This window comes from Pinus tabuliformis, chromosome 7 (genome assembly GCF_031772625.1).
Source record: "Pinus tabuliformis cultivar Carrire ecotype Pingquan chromosome 7, CPIR1, whole genome shotgun sequence".
In the NCBI taxonomy this organism is placed as follows: domain Eukaryota; kingdom Viridiplantae; phylum Streptophyta; class Pinopsida; order Pinales; family Pinaceae; genus Pinus; species Pinus tabuliformis.
This window is the reverse complement of record NC_142293.1, coordinates 1,846,188,343-1,846,209,262: the sequence shown is the minus strand read 5'-3', so window position 1 is coordinate 1,846,209,262 and position 20,920 is coordinate 1,846,188,343. Positions and strand designations below refer to the sequence as shown.

The following is a 20,920-nucleotide window of genomic DNA, read 5'->3' as shown; positions in this document are numbered from 1 at the left end:
TAAATATGTATTGTAACATTGAAAGGAACATAATGAAAAATCAATCTGGTAGTCCCAGTTTTGGGATCCAGGGGAAAATCTCTGTGTATATGTGTTTTATGTGTTATGCTCTTGCATTGTTTATTTTATGTGTTTTAGAATTCCTATGTGGGTAATTTCTGTATGGGGTTAAAACCTACATTTGGTATCGGAGTTCTTTTGGCTTCATGGGGACTCCTTTGTTGCTGAGGGGTTTCGCTCGGGCCTGTGGTAGACCCTGTTCAGTGGGAGATCTGCAAGATCAATTCTAGTGGTGAGAGAAGATGGCAAGCAGTGGAAAGATAGAGATTGAGAAATTTAATGGTCAGAGTTTTGAGTTGTGGAAACTCAAGATGGAGGATCTGTTGGTGGATAAAGATCAGTGGATCACGATAGATCTGAGTACTAAACCAACGGGAGTGTCTGATGAAGAATGGAAGAAGTTGGATCAGAAGGCAAAGAGCACAATACGATTGTGTGTCTCAGATCTAGTATTGTTGAATGTATCAGGGGAAGCTAAGGTGAAGGCTTTGTGGGACAAGTTAGGGACTTTGTACCAATCTAAGTCTCTGGTGAATAAACTGTTCCTGTGGAAAAAGATGTATAATCTGAGGATGAAAGATGGAGACTTAGTGATAGAGCATATGAATGCATTTAATAATGTGGTAAGTCAATTAGCATCTGTTGATATTAAAATTTCAGATGAAGATAAGAGCATTAGTTTGTTGTGTTCTCTACCAAATTTGTGGGATAGTCTGGTTATTGCAATAGTTAGCAATGCAACTACCTTACAGCTTGATGAAACAGTCTCATCCTTTCTGATGGAGGAGATGAGACAGAAAAATATGGAGAGCCATAATGGTGATGCCTTATCTGTACGAGGACGGTCCCAGAACAGAAACAAAAATAAGTCATCGAGTGGGAGATCTAAATCTAGAGGGAGATCTAAATCTCCAGGAGTTGTTGGCTGGAAGGAAGCCCATTGGCAGCAAATGGGTGTTCAAGAAGAAGACAAATGTAGAAGGAAAGGTGGAGAAATACAAAGCTCAGTTGGTAGCAAAATGTTATTCCCAAGTGCCGGGAATTGATTTTGGTGATATTTTTTCTCATGTTGCCAAGGTAACTTCTATTAGATTACTTTTATCTGTTGCTGCTGCTTTTGATTTTGAGGTAGAACAGATGGATGTGAAGACAACATTTCTTCACAGGGATCTAGAAGAGGAGATCTACATGAAGCAACCTAAAGGCTTTGCGGTGAAGGGTAAGAAAGAACTGGCATGCAAGTTAAAGAAGTCTCTATATGGGTTAAAACAGTCACCAAGGATGTGGTATCAAAAATTTGATACATTTATACGGGGACTTGGCTTCACCAGAAGCAAAGCAGATCATTGTGTGTATTTTAAATTAATTGGTCACCATGTTATTTATCTAGTCTTGTATGTGGATGATATGTTGCTGGTTGGAAATGACAAAGAAATTATCCAGGATTTGAAGACCCAATTGTCCTCCAAATTCGACATGAAAGATGTTGGTGCTGCAAACTAAATTTTGGGCATGGAAATTAAAAGAGATCGGGCAAAGAGGAAGCTTTGGTTAAACCAGAGGAAATATGTCGAGACAATATTATAGAGGTTTAATATGCAGGATAGTAAACTGGTGAAGGTTCCTATTCCTATAAATGTGAGGTTATCTGCTGAACAGTGTCCCAAGACACAAGAAGAGGAAGAGGATATGTCCCGTTTTCCATATGCAAGTGTAGTCGGTAGCCTTATGTATGAAATGGTCTGTACTAGACCAGACATTGCACATGCAGTGGGAGTATTGAGTAGGTTTATGTCAAAACCAGGGAAGGAGCATTGGACAACAGTGAAGTGGGTTTTCAGGTATTTGCGTGGCACTAGAGATTATGGTTTGTGCTACCAAGGAAGACCAGGATTGGACAAAGTTTTGGATATTTGTGGCTTTGTTGATGCAGACTAGGCTGGAGATTTGGATCAGAGAAGATATACAAGTGGGTATGTGTTTAACCTATTTGGAGGTGGAGTCAGTTGGATGAGTAAGAAACAATCTATAGTGGCACTATCAACCACAGAGGCAGAATACATGGCAACCACTCATGCAAACAAGGAAGCAGTTTGGTTGCAGAGATTATGGTCAAGTATGGGGTTAGTACAGGGAGCTATAAGGATAGACTCTGATAGCCAAAGTGAAATTTCTTGGCAAAGAACCCTGCTTATCATTCAAAGACAAAGCACATTGATGTTCAGTATCACTTTGTGAGGGATATGATAGAAGACAAAAAGGTGTTGCTAGTAAATGTGGACACTTTGAAGAATACTGCAGATGCATTGACAAAATCTGTGAGCTCTAAGAATTTCTCCTAGTGTGGAGAAACAATGGGCATTTTCAGGGCTGGAAAAATGACTAAGCTCTCCTGTGGCCCCCTATGGAAAGAAAACAACAAGTGGGATAATGTTGGGTTGTGTTAGAGGGGGGGCAGAGCCCCCCCTTCGTTGCACTGATTGTGCAGCAGGGGGGGTCATAGGGGGGTTTGAGGGGGGTGGGTAGGCCCCCTCTACAGGGTCTGGGGCAGTGCCCCGAGAAATTTTTTTTTAGACCCTATATTAGGTTGGGCGAACCTACCTATGGTTTTTGGTCCATGGTTTTGGACGCGATGGTTTTTCGGTCCATGGTATTGGATGCTTCGGCATGTATAAATATGTATTGTAACACTGAAAGGAACATAATGAAAAATCAAGCTGGTAGTCTTAGTTTTGGGATCCAGGGGAAAATCTCTGTGTATATGTGTTTTGTGTTATGCTCTCACATTGTTTATTTTATGTGTTTTAGAATTCGTATGCAGGTAATTTCTATACGGGGTTAAAAACTATAGGGTTTGATTGGTACCTGGTGATATCCTGACTTCAAATCGATCTTGCTGAAATATTTCCCCCCCTTGAGTTGGTTCAGGAGATCATCAGTCCGTGGGATCGGGTTCCTATTACAGACAGTGATCTTGTTCAGCGCCCGATAGTCAATATAGAGTCTCCAAGTCCCATCCTTCTTCTGTACCAACACGATCAGGCTCCCACAGGGCGATGAACTCGGACAGATGTGACCTTTCTGCAGCAGCTCCTGAATCTGCCTCTTGATTTCATCGTTCTCCAAAATGGAGTGCTGATAGATTGGTCCATTGGGCAGCGGCGCACCTGGGGTCAGATCGATGGAGTGCTTGACCTGACAGTGTAGAGGAACCCCTGCGGAGGAGGTGAAGATGTCCGCGTACTCCTCCACAACCTTGTCCATCTATAGTTGTCGTGCGAAGGGGCCCTGTCTAGAGGTCGTGGCCACCATCTTCTTCTTTCCTTGAGGGCGTATCATTAGGAAAACAAATTTCTCGGTTTTGGAAATGAGCTTACTGCATTGTTTTGCAGTAACCAAAGAGATGGTAGTAGGCGGTGCTACCTTCGGTATCATGTACAACTTATTTCCCAAAGTAACAATAACAGCACGAGGCCTTGATTCATACACAGCATGTCACTTCCACAAGTATGGTTGGCTTAATAATACATCACAAGCATCAAGGGGATCAACATCACATAATACCTCATCTGTGAAGGGCTTGATGTTGTATGGAAGGCGACACTATTGCCTTATGCAAAGATCCCGTCCTTGGTGAAGCCAACCAACGGTGTACGGTTGTGGATGTGCTATGGTCGATAAGCCCAACCTCTTCACGACCTCTGCCGAAATGAGGTTCTTTTGGCTCCCACTGTCGATAATGAACTATAGCAAGGAGCCCTTTACCCACATCTAGGAGTCAAAGAGGCGCTCCTCCTCCTCTGGATCTTCGGGTTCCTCCTTCTGGATCTTCGTGGTAGTAACGGTGGCATTGGGCTCTGCATCAATAATCTGCTTCCCTTTGTCATTCCCCTTATAGGGTTCTGACTCAAAGTCAGAACATGCATCTGATTCTGAAGCCTTTAGCTCGGCCACCAGTGGCTGCTTGGCCCGACACTCACTTGTGTTGTGAGTGGAGCTCTTATGGAACTCACACCACTTTCCCGTGTCCTTTCTCAACTTCACGGCATTGTTCTTTGCTTGCATCTTTGGCAGGTTGTCTTGGGCCGCCCCGCCTTGGCTTTGTCCTTTTTTCTGCGGTTTGGGGGCACCTTCCCCTTGCTTTGGATTCGCAGATCCAAAGTCTCGCTTCTTCTGTTTAAACTTTTGTTTGATCTTGACGGCATATCAGTATGCTGTGTCGAGCAAGGAGATGTTTTGGAATTCTATTTCATCTTGGATGTACCTGTGCAAGCAGTCGTGGTATTTGAGTACCAAATGCTGCTCTGAATCTTTGATACCCAACTTTGTGCGAAGGGTATGGAAAATATTGGTAAACTATGGCACGTCTTGATCCTTTCCATGCCGCAGTGTGGTCCACTTTATGTATTAATCCTCATAGCTTCTGACAAGGTAGTACTACTACTTAATGGCAACCCAGAATGAATTCCAAGTGGGTGCGGCTGAAAACAGTGAGGTCGTACTTTCATCCTTCTGCTTGCAGTAGGTTTCCCACTAGTCCTTGACATGGGGGGCGGCTTTGAGAAGAGCGAAAGTAATCTTTTCCCGAGCGGAAAAATCATGAACATAAAAATGCCCTTCTAGCATATTTAACCATTTATCTACAACATCTGCATCTATCTGACCCTCAAATATGGGAATGTCAAAATTAACTAGTACCTTAAAGGGTGTGGCACTTCCATAATAGCTGCTGGAAGTAGATGTGTCGCCCCTAGGTAGCCACTGAAGGATCTGGGCAAAGATGTCCATCATTGCATTCCTTTGTCGCTCAAGGGCCTCTTCGAGCAAGATTTTTTATAGGATCTCCAGCCCCATCATCTTTCTTTTCATCCTCCATGGGAGGCAGTCGGGATTTGCGAGGTTGGTCTTGCAAAGGTTCGACCAATTCAAGCCCTAACTCCTTATATCCCGACCTTGTTGGGGACATGCAAAGAAAGACAGAGAAATAGCAGACCCCTCTGATACCACTGATCCAGATTTAAACAAGAATGCAAAAAATTACAGATATAACCATACATATAGAGATGCAGCAAAAATAATACTTCATTTCATTACTGTGAAATATTGAAATATGCTTACAAACAGAAATGGAAATAAACTAGTTAGGGCGATGGTAGCTTATCTCTGAGAAGAGATGTGGCGGCTACATGCCTTTGAACTCTCTTAGAATGAGGCTCGAAGGCCTATTTATTGTTAAGAAACAATGGTAAACCCTAACCATCCAAAAACCTAACCCTAGGAGATGAAGCGCCAAACTATGGGCCTCGTTTTGGGTAAATTGGTACATCAACTTCCCATGGTCGTAACTTTGGCATATGATCTCCGTTTGATGCGCAAAATACCTTGTTAGAAACATCTATCCGAGGACTACAACTTTGGGAAGAGCAACATCGGTCCATGGACCCATGTTGTTCCTAGTTTTCCCAAAAAACGTCGTTTAGGGCCTCAAAACAGCTCTAGAAGTTCAGGGCCCGAAAAACTGCTAAAAATAGTAAACATTGCTACAATTAAGGAAACTAAAAAACTGAAAGAAACAATGGTGGGGGTCCAAGTGGAATTGGCGGGTGGCTACTAATATCCACTTGGATCAGTCTAACTTCATGTAGTGAGCTAAAATTGTTACCTATGGAATCTTGATGAAGCAAAGGATAATCATATAGATAAGTATTGTAGTCAAATTAATAATTTATCCATATTTTTGAAATTAAGGAAAATGTTTATGCTTAGAAATACACCTATTTACTGATCATTATTGTAGGAATGTCGCAAGTTTGAAAGTGACCAAGCTATGAAGATAGTTGTCACTACGAAAGTAGTGGAAAAGAATAAAGATCATGAAGAATGATGTTGAGACAAAGAGGAAAGGATGTTGGTGTAGCTGAAAGGAAGTAATCAATAGACCGTTGTAATGAACAAAAAGAACTTGAAAAAGTGTAATGTTGCCAAAGATGACACTAGAAAGGGATGTGAACACCAAAGACGATGTTCCTTTAAGGGGGAGGGGATTGTAACATCCCTAGCACCTAACATTGCTAATATCGTAATTGTAATTAATTATGTTATTGGACCATGTATGGGCATATAAATGTAAATGGGTAAAAGATGCGGAATAATTGTAATTATAATTTAAATACTAGTTGATGAAGTGGTGAAGTCTTGATACAATACAAACCATGTGAAGCCATAAGGAGGAGGGTAGCCAACAAGGGGAATCAGAGAGTTAATAGTTTCCAATGGATTATTAGCTAAGCCAATTGTTCATTTTCAACCTTTCCCAAGATCCGAAGAAACTATCTAGAGGGAAGGTGTGGCAATCACTTCTAGGAGTTATGAGAAGAATGGAACAATGATACCATAACTACTAGCAATTATGAGAAGAATGGGATAATGATACCATAACTTCCCAAGGTATGGGTAAACCTAACATGCAATCTCATCAAGGGAAGAAACAAAAGGAATTTGAAAATGAAAGACAAGAAAAGATAGAGAAAGGAGAAGAAGAGCAAAGTGAAGTGGGTGTGAAAAATGAGAGAATGAGGCTTCCCCATGAGATAGGAAGCACTTATGGAGGATGCGATGAGAGTGAGTGTGAAAGAAAAAGGGAAAATAGAGAAGGAAAGGTGTTTTCTTTCTTCGAGAGAGAAGAAGGGAGACTAGATGAGGCTCTTGTATGAACCAAGAAGAAAACCACGTGAATGACCACATGACATTTGTGAGCAATATCAATAAGTGAGTCCTTAGCCTAATCCATAAGGTCAAATGGATTGCAAACAACTTGTTCATGTTAAGTATTAAGGCACCAGAGAGAGGCACCAATAGACTCTTGACTAAGTGAAGGACTTTCCTTGTGTTGTGCAGGTCCAGTAGTGGCCACTTTGTAAACGAGATTAGGCCATGGCTCTATAGGATGAAGGACTCCATATTGACCTTTCAATGGATGAAGGAAAGTCATCTTCATCCTTACACCTGTTGAAATTTTTGAAGTCTATCCATTAGGAAATTAATTTGTATTCTATTGGTTTATTTCTTCTACTTGTAAATTTTGAACAAGTTATTTAAAACATATGAATAACAAAATAAACACAATACAACGTCAACATCTATAGATCATCAACTGAAAGAAAACAAACACACAAATGACACCGTTATTTTAAATTGGACAAATGTCCCCAGAAAAACCCAATGCGGGAAAACACATGCAGTTATTCTGACGGTTTATTATTATGCAGTATTTCCTTGAGTACAACTGGGTGCCTAACCGGCTTACTCGACAGAGAAAAATACACAGCAGAAATACCTCTCTATTCATAAATAGGGATTCATAAAACCTGTCCCACGAAACCCTCTCCAGCGACTCTAAAGCTCTGCGCTGGCCCTTCTAACCTCTGCGTTAGCCTCTTGCTACTCTGCGTCAGCCTCAAACCTCTCTGTGTCAGCCCTATGAGGCATTGCGTAGCCTTTGGGACCCTCTGCATCACTCCCTCTGCTTTCTGTGTGGATGATGCAGTCCCTCTAGGCTCTGTGCTATCTTTGCTGGGCTCTGCGTGGCCTGCTATGGATGCTACTTCTCGCTCTCTACCTCACTAGTCTCTTAGCACTATCTCTGCCTCTTTGTCTAGTACTCACTTCCTTTTGCTGCTGACCACTGATTCAACTTTTCTTAGTAACCCCGCTCTAGCAAGTCGAATGACTGATCACTCTGGTGTTTTCTCTAACTGACCCTCAAGCCTCCTCTTATACTTTTCCTGTTGGTCTTTCAATGGTCGAGATTACACCTCTAATCAATGGCTAACATTAGATTTGGCTTGATCCATGTCTTTTGGAACTTTCTAACCCAATTTTATATTAATACCCATTAATATTTTATTTTTCCTAAGTTTAGACTTAGGAACTCCATTACAAATATTAATTATTTTAATATCTCCCAAACCGGTTAGAATCTGCCCAAACCATTTTGGGGTCTTGGAGATCTCATGTGCTTTAACCTCTCCACCAATTTTCATGGCTAGATCACATCTGATGCTACCCAAAATCAACAACTACCACTAGTAACCTAGGAGATGTTTCCCTAGGCTACTTGCTCTATAGAGCAACTAATCGAAACTATGGGCTTAGTGTGATCTTAAGGGAATCAATAAGTTAATTTGATGACAGAGAATGACCTTCATGACTCCACCCTATATTGTTGAGCAGTAACTTCCCTCATGGCTTCTTGGTTTGGCTCGGAGGTGATCAATTGCAAGAAATACTGCAGTGTAGTTAAGCCTATGGTGGGGTGGAATGTGGTTCACCCTTCTTCAGTTGTAGGTTGCACTTGATCAAATCAGATAAGTTTTCTTGTGGACTAAAATCTATAATGTAAACCAAAATGAATGAAATGGGAATTAGTTGGCAGACTATGTATCTCTGAGCATGCATGCTAAGTGCATTGTAAGGCCTGTATGATGCTCATTTGTGTTATAAAATGGTAAACTTGTCAATGATTCATAAATGAGAGGGTAAATTTGATTGTAATGTTTGCAATGACTTTTTAATGTTCATCATACCCGCTTGTATTTATGAGCACTTATTAAGTATGGTTAAGAATTCAAGAATATGACCGATACAATTGTACTCTTGGTTATTTCCTATGTTCCTAGTAGGTGTAGACCTTGACCAAAGAAGAATTTTGGTTTCATAGATAATGGGAGTGAACTCCTCAGTCCCTTGGATAACCATGGTGATCGGTTGGTTGGGGAGAGCACCCAATGATTTTTAATTAGTGAGATTGATTTGTCTTAGATAGACCCAAGAAGCTCCATGTTTGTTGTAGAGATTAAAAGGGTCTTGTAGATAATCTAGGCCTAAATTTAATGGAAATGGTCTTCGCAGTAAGGTGAGGGTCCAAATGAAAGGTGTCTTTGTGGTGGAGAAGGATCTCTACTATGTAAAAGTTTCCTAGGAAATTCAACACCATGTCAAATCTCTTCCAACTCCCAAGAATGAGCTAAATGCCCCCTCTATGAACATGGCCTATCAAAAAAGAAATTCAGAGTTTAACCCATGTATTTCAGGTCATAAAGAAATTTGGGGATAGAGCTCTTCGTATAGCTTTATATAGAGATTTGGGGATCGAAAGGCCTCATCCTTGGCCCCTTGTCATATGGTTGATATAGGGCTATGACTAAAAGCTAGTTGGAAGGGGGCATATCAGATACCAGGCCACCATAGAGTTAGAAAACACACACTTTAGAAAAACCTTGATATGGCGTGGCTCCAGTTGATGAACTGACACTTGACAGAAAATCCTTATTGACATAGTGCAACAAAAAATGGCACTAGAGTATCGAAATATTGGAAATCATGAGGAGTGACATCATGATGACATTAAAATTGATGATGTGGTAGTGCTAGGTGGAGGACATGTTGGTGGGCTCTAGTATTGCAGCAATGATGCTGCAACTCCTAGGACTCCCTTCTTTACTTTTATCAACCCGGTAGTTTGTAACAAACTTGGAAGCAACGGTGCTGTATGCACAAGTACTAGCTCTCACTGCAGGCTGTCACTTGATCAGCTAGCATAAGTCTGCTAGGAGCTTAAGCCAACTTCTATGAGCTCTTAGAAGATGCTTAAGCCAACTTCTATGAGCTCTTAGAAGAAGCTTTTAACTGTGATGGACGAAAGCTAACTCAAAAGAGGCTAGTCTACTTGCAGAAAGAAGCTGAAAGGAAATGCAAACCCTAGTTTTACCGATTAACCCTACTGGTGTGAGAAAAGAGATGAAAGCGGTGGAAATGGATGCCATTGACTCTTGGAAAGGTAAAATGCATGTGACTAAGCTACTTCTAAAGTAAAATCTAGAAAAAGCATCTTTTTATATTTTTGAGTAAGTTGGCAGAATTATTATGCATGTGCTTTAACTGTTTTTTACTGTGCAGAGGTTGATTGGCGAAAGGAAATGGAGTGGGCACTTGCAGGAGGTTGGGAAGGTGAGAAGAGGGCCTAAGGGGTCCCTAGCACCCTTCCAGAGAGTTTCACAGTGATCAGATCTCGAAAAACTGCTCATGTGAACTTCTACAGGAAGTCTGCAGGGGTTCTACAGGATGTTCTACAGGAAGAGCCGAGAGAGGATTTTGGAGGGTTAATGGTGGAAAAACGGTGGGAAAGTGGAAATGGAGGATGGATGAGGATGTGAAGGGGTCTAAGACCTAGTAAATGAAGCTAAGAAGTGATTAAGGTGGTTGGATTCATTCAAGGATGGAAGGAGCAAGGTTGCACAAAGATATGGAAATTAGGTCAAGTTGGAAAAGGGTGGCGACTGAAGGGAAGGAATCTGGAATTAGGGGTTGGAGCAGGTGGTATGATGGAGGAAGGATAGACAGGGAGGTATTACAGATGCTCTGCACACTATTTCTCAAAACTGATCGAAGAAAGACTAGAAAAACCAGAGATCTAGCTATTTTGACCTACTTTGACCTACAAACCAGAAATATGATGAACAGAAGTTTATTGGCAGAAAATCATGCAAGATAACTATGGAAACTAAGCAAGAACAGATTCTAAACATGCAAGTACAACTGGTATCAACTTTCCTAACTAAAAATCTAACACTAGCAATTGCATTGAAAGGCAAAATCAGTGTTTTTGTGGCAGCAAGTATGCCTTGGTCTCAGCTCATGGTCCCGAGGAGGGAGAGATGAGATCAAATATTGCTTGATGGCCTTTTTGCAGATCTTTTCTGTTACTAAACTTTCAAATCAACCTGAAGCATGAAAAACTATCTTAATCATCAAAAACAACCTAAGTAACAAAGCAAGATTTTAACCTAAATAACAAAAATTATTCCATGAATGCAGCAAAGACACATAAAAGTACACAAAGAAGGTATTGGCACTTGGGTTGGGCCCAACCCCAAAAGCTACAGCCTCCTAAGAAAGATCAGAGCTGGTGCAAAGCTAGATTCATCTTTATTGATCAAAAAAATAATAGTTACATCCCAAAAACTGTCTACAAGAAAAAGCTCGAAAATGTGCTGAAATGCAAAGCTAACCTACTGACTAAAATCTAACTAACATCTAACTAAAATCTGACTACCATCTAACCAACAAAACTGAGGCCCTAAGCCTCTTATTTATACAAATTGAGGACCCCAACAATCCTCCTAAACTTTAGGAGCTCGGCTGCCAAAACTTGCAATTAACAGCAGTCCTTCTTGACTTGCTTGGCTGCCCCTTGTGCTCCGAGTTTTTGATGGAGAATTCGAGGTAAGGGCTCATAAATGAAGGGGACACCTTCCTACAAATCCTCTCCCTTGTTCTTCCACGAATTTGGCTACCAAGTGCTCATTAAACCTTTGATTTTATCTCAAAATTGACCAAAAATCTGCATAAAGCACACATTAGACTTTTTGGCATAATGACTAACCCAATTCACTCTATTAGCATAAATATAATAAAAAATATGCAATAAACTAATGAAAATGGTGGATTAAGTCGAATTAGGAGGCTGAATGAGCCCATATAATTATCCATTTATGGGGCTCATCACATGTGTTACCCAAAATAAGTCTTTTTGACATGCTAGCTAGGCATAAATACAAGTGACACATGGCACACATCAACAATGCCACATTGAAGGGGACACATCATCATCTGCCACATGTTAGGAAGTGATCGAATGTTGGAGAATAGCGTGGCATTTTGAGCTATCATATCAGCATATTGACATATCAAGGTTTTCATGTGGGATGGACCTTGAAAATACATTGATATCCCGATATTCCAATATACATGGCAATAGTGCCGTGTGGTCAAGGATGTGTTAGACTGCGATTAGATGGAAGTAATATGAAGTGGTAGGGTGCATTGGTCGCTAGCCCATGAACATATTAGGGATTTTTGAATATTGTCATTGGAGGAGATTTCTCTAAAGTCCTTATATTTTGCATTGGGATATCGATTATAATGGTATATTGGCCATATCATCCTATCATCTATACCAAAGCATCGAAGGATTTCAACCCAACACACAGTGGACATATCGACATATCAACCATATCGAGTATACCAGCATATAAAACTATCGAAACCCTAGAGGTTTGGACAAGGCACATTCAATGGGAGCCACCAATCTGGTAGGGACTTCTGTATGCCAAGATGTCAGTAGACATGGATTAGTGCGGGGGTAATGCATGGCAAAGAGTCGTCTTGTGTCAGCCACGTGGGCTATATGGATGATGATGTGGCTTTAAAAGAGGCAAGTCTTCAAATGGGCATAAATTTGTCCCTAGAGCTTGAAATGAGATGAACCTTATGTCATTGGAAAGCCCTTGATGAGCAGAAGAAGATGGTGGTATTAAAAATATTATTTGTGGTGGTGGAGGAAAGAGGAAATTTGATAGCCCCATCCTCATAATTATGCTCCACAACCCTATTACTACATTAGGGGGTTGGGTGTTTTACAGATAAGTTCTTGAATAATGACCATAATTGTGGTAAGAAACAAGATTTTTCTCATAACAACAATGAAAGTAGAAAAACCTACCAAATGGAAGAACATGTCTAGAGCAATTATTGCTCTATAGTATTCCTCAATAGTTAGAAGAACTTGCCAACATAAATGCAACTTGAAGGGATAATTTATTCATGTAGAAGCATCCACAATTAATCAAGTGTTGAAAACAATACTTGTTTAAAGTGGTGGGATATGTTAAATCCCTAACTATAACCCTTATTCATTATCATCACATCAATGTCGTTTTATTGTTAATCTCTTTTTTTCATCACCTACATATACATCAAAGTTACTAATTTAAAAGATCACCTTATCCTATGTTGTGTGTTTGATATCTTGTAATGGGATGCTGTGAAAAAGATAGTTTACCTTCAAACTATCAAAGAACAGAATGAGGAGCTTGCCTCAACTATAGCTGCTGCCGGGGACAAGCTGTGATACAAAGATTGTGCACATCGAGAATTGTTATTTTGTTGCCATCATTTATGTCTCTTGTTAAATGTTCTTGGACTCATACTTACAATTTATCTAGACATGCATTACTGAATAAGCCGATGAATGATCTTGGTGTCTGAGGAAGGCTAGAAGAAAAGGTCTATCATGTAACTCCAAAGAGATAAAACGAGGAAATGATTTAAACACTACTAAATTGAAATGATTCACACACTACTCTCCAACTTCCAGTAAATTATGTAGGAACATCGATATAAATCAGTTTTGGCTTCACCATCCTAGGTTATGTAACTCTTCAGACATCAAGGCATATTTAATTGCCCATTCAAAATAGACAATACGCTGTATGTACAAATAAATTGCATGGAATTCAAACTTGGGTGTTTTTCATTGCTGAATGAATGCTCAGTTAGTTGAGCTACAGTTATCCATCAACCATTTACAGGAAGCACAAAATAAAATGGTGTGCATTGCCAGAAGATCAAGCACTTATAAATATTTCCCATATTACTCTTCAATGACTTTGAAAAGATAAATACTATTTCCACTTCTCAACAATCAATTTCTTTCAGTCTGCTTCCCCAGACTGAATGGAGAATCATATGAAAGATGTCGTATCTCTGAGGAGAATTCCTGTGCCACAAGAAATGCTTTCTAACTTTACTGAGTCTTAATTGCATGGACATGTACCTTCTCCCTGAAATTCCCAGAAGAATGGTCTTCAAATTTGGTATGTCTTTCTCTGCAACTGTTATTGAAAAGGATTCCCAGTTGAGTACCTCGCTGAAGGGAAGAAAAAAATGGTCTGCTATTATCACGGGGACGCAGTCATAGTAAATTGCCTCCACCAGCCTTGGACTGCTTACTTCATAGCCCATGGGACAAAGGAAATATTTACTCTCCTTCATGTGATTTATGTAGGATTTTTCCTTTGCTATTTCTGGAGGTAAGTTCTCATAGATCTTCATGCTGGGGTCCTTGTTTTTCCAGTATTTGAATAGAACTGGCCTTACTCTGCCATGACTACCTCCAGCAAAAAATGCAAGAATGGACCGCTTTCTTATAGGCAACCCCCCAAGACCACGAGGTGGCTGCTGTAAACCATACAGGTTGGTTTCAGGAAGAGCGCCATCCTTGCCTGATACAAAGTAGCCCTCAGATAGGTCGGCATTGCAAAGAACTTTTATAGCATTCGATCTGAGTTCAGGATGCTCTTTTGTTGTGTAAGGTCCCTGCAAGCAAGTTTTTTCTTTGTTCAGCATACAAAACAAAATCTTTTAACATAATAAGGTAGAGATTGTTTTGAATAGAATAATTTTATATACTATGTAAAGCATAGAGACAAAACAAATAGAGCACATACTAAACTTAAGTATAACATTTGCTTTTAGCATGATAATATAAAAATTATTATAAAACACATATTTTTATTTATTAGATAGGAAACATAGACAAAGAAAATAAACTTTTATAATTTCATATTAAAGAATTTTAAAACATTATAAAAAATAACTACCAAGGCTTTTGTGATTTGAATTGTGTGGATCTTTTTCTTCCAGATCTATCACATTGGTAATTTTTGTGTTGACGTTTCGAACCAGCTAGTGTGATTCATCTTCAAGATAGATGAATGATGAACCACACTTCCTGATTATAAATTTAGGCACAAAAATTAATTACCAACGTGACAGATCTGGAAGAAGAAGCTAAATAACTACAACAGTTAAGACATTTTTAAAATAAAATGATTGCAATGGTTGTGACATATTTGAGACAATTGAAATGGATGTTGTGAATGTGATTTCTTTCATTTGCAGTGCCTTCATATGCTCACATAGGTCCCAGTAGATATAAATAAAACATTTCTATCCTATTAATAGAAATCTTAGTAACATCATAGATAATTGGCACTCACCCAATCATGGCATGCAACAAAAAAGTGATCTCGCCCATGGGTTCTGTTCCAAAAAGGATACTTGGAAGCAATCGTGTTCACATAGTCTCTTATATACAGTGATATTTGTGGCATGTTATGCTGTTCTGGTGCAGGAATTCCTCTTCTCATCTCATACACACTGTAGGGCATGTAATATACGTGAGCTTTCCTGAAGTCCTTTGTAACAAACTGTTTATTCTCTTCCATCTGTTTCATAAACCATCCTTCTGATGCATATATGAAAACCATGGGACCCTCATGAAAATAGGGTTTCTCTCCATCAGGATAGACATATACCTTCAATACCTTCTCCATCATTTCATAGCTCCTGCAATTGGCCTCACTTGTTAAGAGATGTGCCTCAGATAAGTTTCATATATGATTGAATAATGATATATAGACTTTGAAAACAAAAACAAAAACAAAAAAATTATTTGAACTATCCAATATCTAAAACATCTTTAAGGTAGTTGCTTACTTAATTGATCCCTAATTACAAAGTTGTCACACTCGAACTCAGTAAAGAATCGACTAGGACTTGGCAAAACATTGTGACTTTGGGAAACAGTCAACAAAGACTTGGAAAAGACAGCAAATACTAACCCAAAAAAATCTCAAAATATTGTCTGGTGATTCTGGATGAGTGTAGCAAGTCTTGGCTTGTGTATAGTGAGTGGTGAGTTTAGGGCCAAGAGATGAGTACTCATCCCAGCTAAGACTCAGCAAAGCTTGAGAAGACTCGTAATTTTGGCTGAGTCAAACAACAATGATTACAGCAAAACAAAACTAGCTTCCAAAGGGCTATCCTTAAGCACCATGTAGATTCATAATGATTGCTGCTTGGAAATGGGCAGAACCATATAAAGCTAGGTTTTCATTCAAGGTTCCAAACTTATCCCTGTCCATGCACAGTTCTAACCTGCCTCATGCATAACTCTGCCTCGTTCCAGGCGGTGAGCAATAAGTGACAAGTTCCAACCTACTCCACGTATTGTTCTGCCCATTTTCAGGGAGCAATCACTAAAGCCTTGCATGGGAAATAATGATTGTCTCTTACAAAGAGCAAGCTATCATTTTTACATAGAATAAACTATTATAAGTACTATGTAGATTTTCTGTGGCATTTGATATTTGGCATTTAGCAGTTATATGGGGGTACTCAAATTATCTTATATTAGTTGGAATCTGACTGATGAAGAATTATTGAAATTCTAGTTTACATTGTTTAAATTGTAATTTTGAGCATCCAAGTAAATTCGAAGCTCAAGAATTATTCTAAAATTACAATTTACCAAAATCATAGTTTTAAATTGAAGTGAATTGGTCAAATTACTAAAGAAAAACTATTCCTTCTGTAATGGGGTGGTATAAGATGGCCCCATATCCCACACTAATTAGAAGTCTAAAATTACAATTTACCAAAATCACAGTTTTAAATTGAAGTGAATTGTTCAACCAAGTTCTGATCAAATTACTAAAGAAAAACCATTACTTCTGTGATGACTTCTGTAATGGGGTGATAAGATGGCGCCATATCCCAAACTAAGTATACGGGCCATGTAACCTTTCTGACACAACCTTGACATCACAGGAAGGGCAGTTGAAAAGATACATGTTTACAAGTTTCAGGGTAGAACACTTGTTACATCAAGTAAACTACGAAGACCATTACACTGCCCACATTCTCTCATATTCCAAAACATCTTTGCATACTTGACTAAACCCTACTTGATTCTGTTCAATTTGAAAATCATTAAGAGAAAACTATCCTGAAATTGGCAGAGAGTTTATAGCGTTTATTGCATTACCTTTTGAAACGAGACACATTATGATAAACCGGACCGTATAACTCTGGATTGTCGAGAACAGGGACTGCATTTTCGATTTCATATTTCGCTGAGAGCAGCTGCTGCTCGATTGTTATTACCCATTCTTCCTTCTGCACAACCGTTACGAAAATTTACAATATCAGAATGGAGGCCTGCGTTAGATAAGCCTAATCTTACAGTTTAGATTCAACTGATTATGTTGTCTCCTACATCTAACATGGTGCATACCCAGGCCTTCTTGATATCCAGGCATGGAAACCCAAAGACTCCATAAAGAGAAAAGCAACTGAAAATCCCAAAATAGTAAGGAAGCCTATAAATCAAATATTACAGTCGTTAAACACAGTAAATGTCGTGCTCGGGAATAATGCAAAAAATTGACTTGATATATGCTGAGAGCTCAGAAGTCCACTTCCTTAAAAAACAAGAGACAATATTAATCTGCATTAGAGCTAATAATAAGAAGGAGGAGAATATAAAATGTAAATGGAGAAGGGTCTAGTAAAACCTCTTGGCCAAATGTTAGTCTTAATTGTGTAGCGTCCACCATTTATCACGTGGTGAAGTGGACTTCTAAAATAATTTAGAAGGGAGAGATCTTGTAATCATAAAAACAAGTCCAAAAAACTATTATCAGAATGGCTGCTCCTTGCAGAACATTCCAACATTTAGCACACTAACTCCAAAGGGCAAACCCTCCTCTCTTTGAGGAAACTGAACTCTTGTAAGGGTATAACAGTGCCCTGCTCTCACCAACAAGGTTCACTTCTAAAAGGGAAGTACTAATGTGAAATGAAATCCCACATAAGGATATGCCACCGTACTGGAAATGTCACTGTACTGAAATAAAGGCAATGTCCAGAGTTTCTTAATAGCTGAGCAAGGTACCTCATGCTCTCCACAAAGAGAAAACCAACTGAGACGCCCAAAAATAAGACAACCACCTAGAAATAAAATATTACAACTGTGAAGTACAGAAAATGTCATGCTGATGCAAGGCAGAGCATTGGCTTAAAATGTGCTGAGAGCTTTAATAGAAGTCTTCTTTCTTAAAACCCAGTTACAATATTTATCTCTATAGTACTAATAATAGGAAGGAGCTTTCCGATGGAGCTTATTAGCTGTAAATGGGGAAGGGGTTAATATTAAAACTCTTAGCAAGATGAGCATCCACCAGCGATCAATTGAAAAAGGGAAATGTAGAGTACTAAAAGCTCTTGGCACTAGCTTCAAGAGTTTTAATGGTGTAGCAACTAGAAGCTATCATTTATTAAAAAGTGAAAGAGAGTCTTAAGAATTTTAGGCAGCTCAAGAGTCTTAATTGTATAGCATCCATCATTCATCATTTATCAAAAGGGGACAAGCCATCCCCTGGTATGAATTATTACATTTTAGGAATTGAACCCAAATTAGGTTACTAGACTGCCTTACTTCAACCAAGCCAATCAACTTATCTATAAAAAGAGTATAGATGCGGGACAAAATACTAACATAGGGATATGCAACTGTAAGGTAATTGCCAGAAATTTGCAGCAAGTTATGTAGCATTTTGTGCAGAATATGCATAGATATAGAGAGTGGGATATCTAGGCATATATAACCAATGATATATATCTGCAAATACATTGCATAAATGCTGCATTGTTCAATGCATACTGATTGCATTGGCAGGTTATAGACAATTGCAGATGAAATCTCAACACAACGATATGCCATTGTAAGGCAATTGTCAGTAATGTTCCAAACTATACCACATTATTTTAATATATACACAGACATATGTTTAAGAATATCTAGGCATATATAACCAATGGTGTAAACTTGCATGCACAGTGTCATAATGCTGCATGCTCAGTGCATAGGGCTTGCTTAGATGCAACATCATACACATAACAGTGGCATGTCAATGCCAATTGTGATAGATAATCAGAGATATGTCACTGTAAAGTAACAGCCAGCAATATGAAACAAGCTATGTGACATTTGTTGTAATATATGCATAGATATAAGCCCGTAAATGCTGTACTACTGGGTACAACCCACATATGGGTTGCATTCAAGAAACATCATAGGGATAACAATGACAAGTTGGACAAAATCTTAACATAGAAATATATCACTGTAAACAAAATCTCAACATAGGAGTATACCACCGCAAGGAAACCTAGCTGTACAGCACTCATTACAGTATATGCATAGATATAGCCTGTGAGGTATTTGGGCATATACAACCAATGGTACATGGACTGCCATTAAGGCTGCGTTGCATCGTGAATATGGCTTGCATTAGACAAGATCATACAGATAATGATGAAAAGTAAAAATACAGTTGTAGGATATATCAACAAAGAAATGTGACATTGCAATGCAAATTATGTGGCATTTATTGCAGTGGCTGCACAGATATAGGATGTGGGATATCTGGGCTATATAACTATTGGTTTATATCTTTAAATTCAATTAATTGAGTTTAGCTTGAGTGGTTGGGTGGAATTGTTGTCATTCTCCTTATACAGGTTCAAGTCTCACAGTTTGACATATTATATAGCTCTAGAATGGAGTAACTATGTCGAACTCTTAAATGAGTCTATATTGTAGATTCAAGTCTCATAGTTTAACATGTTATAGCTCTGAGATGGAGTAATTATGTCTATATTGTAAGTTCAAGACTCATAAGTTTACAGGTTATAAGTTTGGAATAGAATAACTATTTATTAGCTCTTAAGTGAGTCTATATTATAAGCTGACCAGCGAATGTACACTATGAACCGACTAAGCATAGCAAATGAGTCTATACTGTGAGCTGACTAAGTATCAACAACCTCTCAATACACAATGCATATGACTTGTTTAAAAATACCATCATACATATAAAAAATAATGCATACTAACTTAAAAACCAGAGTGAGAGAGAATGATAAAACATAACCCAAATGTAATGCATACTATACTTAAAAACCAGAGTGAGGGAGGATGATATAACATAACCCAGGACAGTTATTATAGCTTGATTCTCTTTCCTTCTAAGCCCATTCTTACCGTTGTGACGGTAGTACTGTTGTCTCCACTGATCACACTCTCATTCAGCTTGAGATCATGGGAATCAAGCGAGTTGTTGGCCGAAGCAATACTGATCACACTCTGATTTTTCATCTCAATTTGAGAACTTCCGGCAGGAGCTAATGCAAATGTACCCCTCAAGCTCAAATTATTTTTACTGTGATGTTCATGATCGACAACTCCATACCTAGACTGTGGTGAGATAGCAGCAACAGGACTACTAGAGTAATTGATGCTTCCAGCAGGAGCTAATGCAAATGTACCCCTCAAACTCGAATTATTTATACTGTGATTTTCATGATCGACAACACCATACCTAGACTGTAGTGAGATAGCAGCAGCAGGAGGACTAGTAGAGTAATTGCCTGTTTCAGCACCATTGAAACGATCGAAGGAAAACCAAATACCAGTGGAATACCCGGTTGTCCATGCTTGAACTAGAGCACATATTGCAATAACCCCTGCAAGGACTAGAACTAATTTTTTAAGCAATTCCTTCCATATCTTAGTTCCAAGGACCCCGCCCCTCTCCATCAATGCTTTTCTCCTAATGTCTCCACTATTTCCACGCAGGATATCAAATCTCCCAGGCTCTAATGGACCATCACACCCACAGATGAAGAAAGGAGATGAATATAGTTATATACAAGAGCAACAGAAAAACGTGTCAAGTTCATGATCCATGCACACCCTACACACATGCATGGAACAAGAATGTACAGTCTGATTCATGTGACAACAGAAGAAATACAAAACACAGGAATTATTTTGTAATGTATGTTAATTTTTTAGGCATAGTATTTAAATAATTAATACAATTACATTTACTGTTTTGGTTGATATAGTATTTAAAGCTGTAGTCTAATTAGCTGGAGGAATTGCTCGGAAAGTTATAGAAATTCCGGTTATATTTAGAGAAAATTTGGCAAAGGTTTTTGTAAATCCAAGTTATAGTTGTTAAACTTCAAAATTTTAGGTGTCCTGGACGTTTTTGATGGTGCTGAATCCATTTCCACCATCAAAAACATGATTCAAAAACTGCCTCTACAA

At 38.9% G+C, this 20,920-nt stretch overlaps 1 protein-coding gene across 1 annotated transcript; it reads right to left on the bottom strand.

Annotated features, from left to right (window-relative positions):
• Positions 1 to 13,443: 13,443 nt before the first annotated feature.
• LOC149255806 (putative glycosyltransferase At5g20260) lies at positions 13,444 to 20,404 on the bottom strand. Its single transcript, XM_089455141.1, has 6 exons — positions 19,850 to 20,404; positions 17,699 to 17,754; positions 17,039 to 17,123; positions 16,790 to 16,920; positions 14,961 to 15,309; positions 13,444 to 14,277 (listed from the first exon to the last, which is right to left on the bottom strand). The coding sequence occupies exons 1-6, from the start codon at positions 20,402 to 20,404 to the stop codon at positions 13,597 to 13,599; spliced, it is 1,857 nt and encodes a 618-aa protein (XP_089311267.1). The 3' UTR covers positions 13,444 to 13,596.
• Positions 20,405 to 20,920: the final 516 nt, after the last annotated feature.

What these genes read in the sequence shown, in the direction of transcription:
- LOC149255806 (XM_089455141.1), bottom strand. Translation starts at nt 20,404, where the DNA reads ATGGAGAGGGGCGGGGTCCTTGGAACTAAGATATGGAAGGAATTGCTT. An exon ending in ACAGTACTACCGTCACAACG is followed by an intron (nt 17,755 to 19,849) that starts GTAAGAATGGGC and finishes TTTTATTTCTAG; the next exon opens with GTGGTTGTCTTATTTTTGGG. An exon ending in AATGTGTCTCGTTTCAAAAG is followed by an intron (nt 15,310 to 16,789) that starts GTAATGCAATAA and finishes GGCCAATTGCAG; the next exon opens with GAGCTATGAAATGATGGAGA.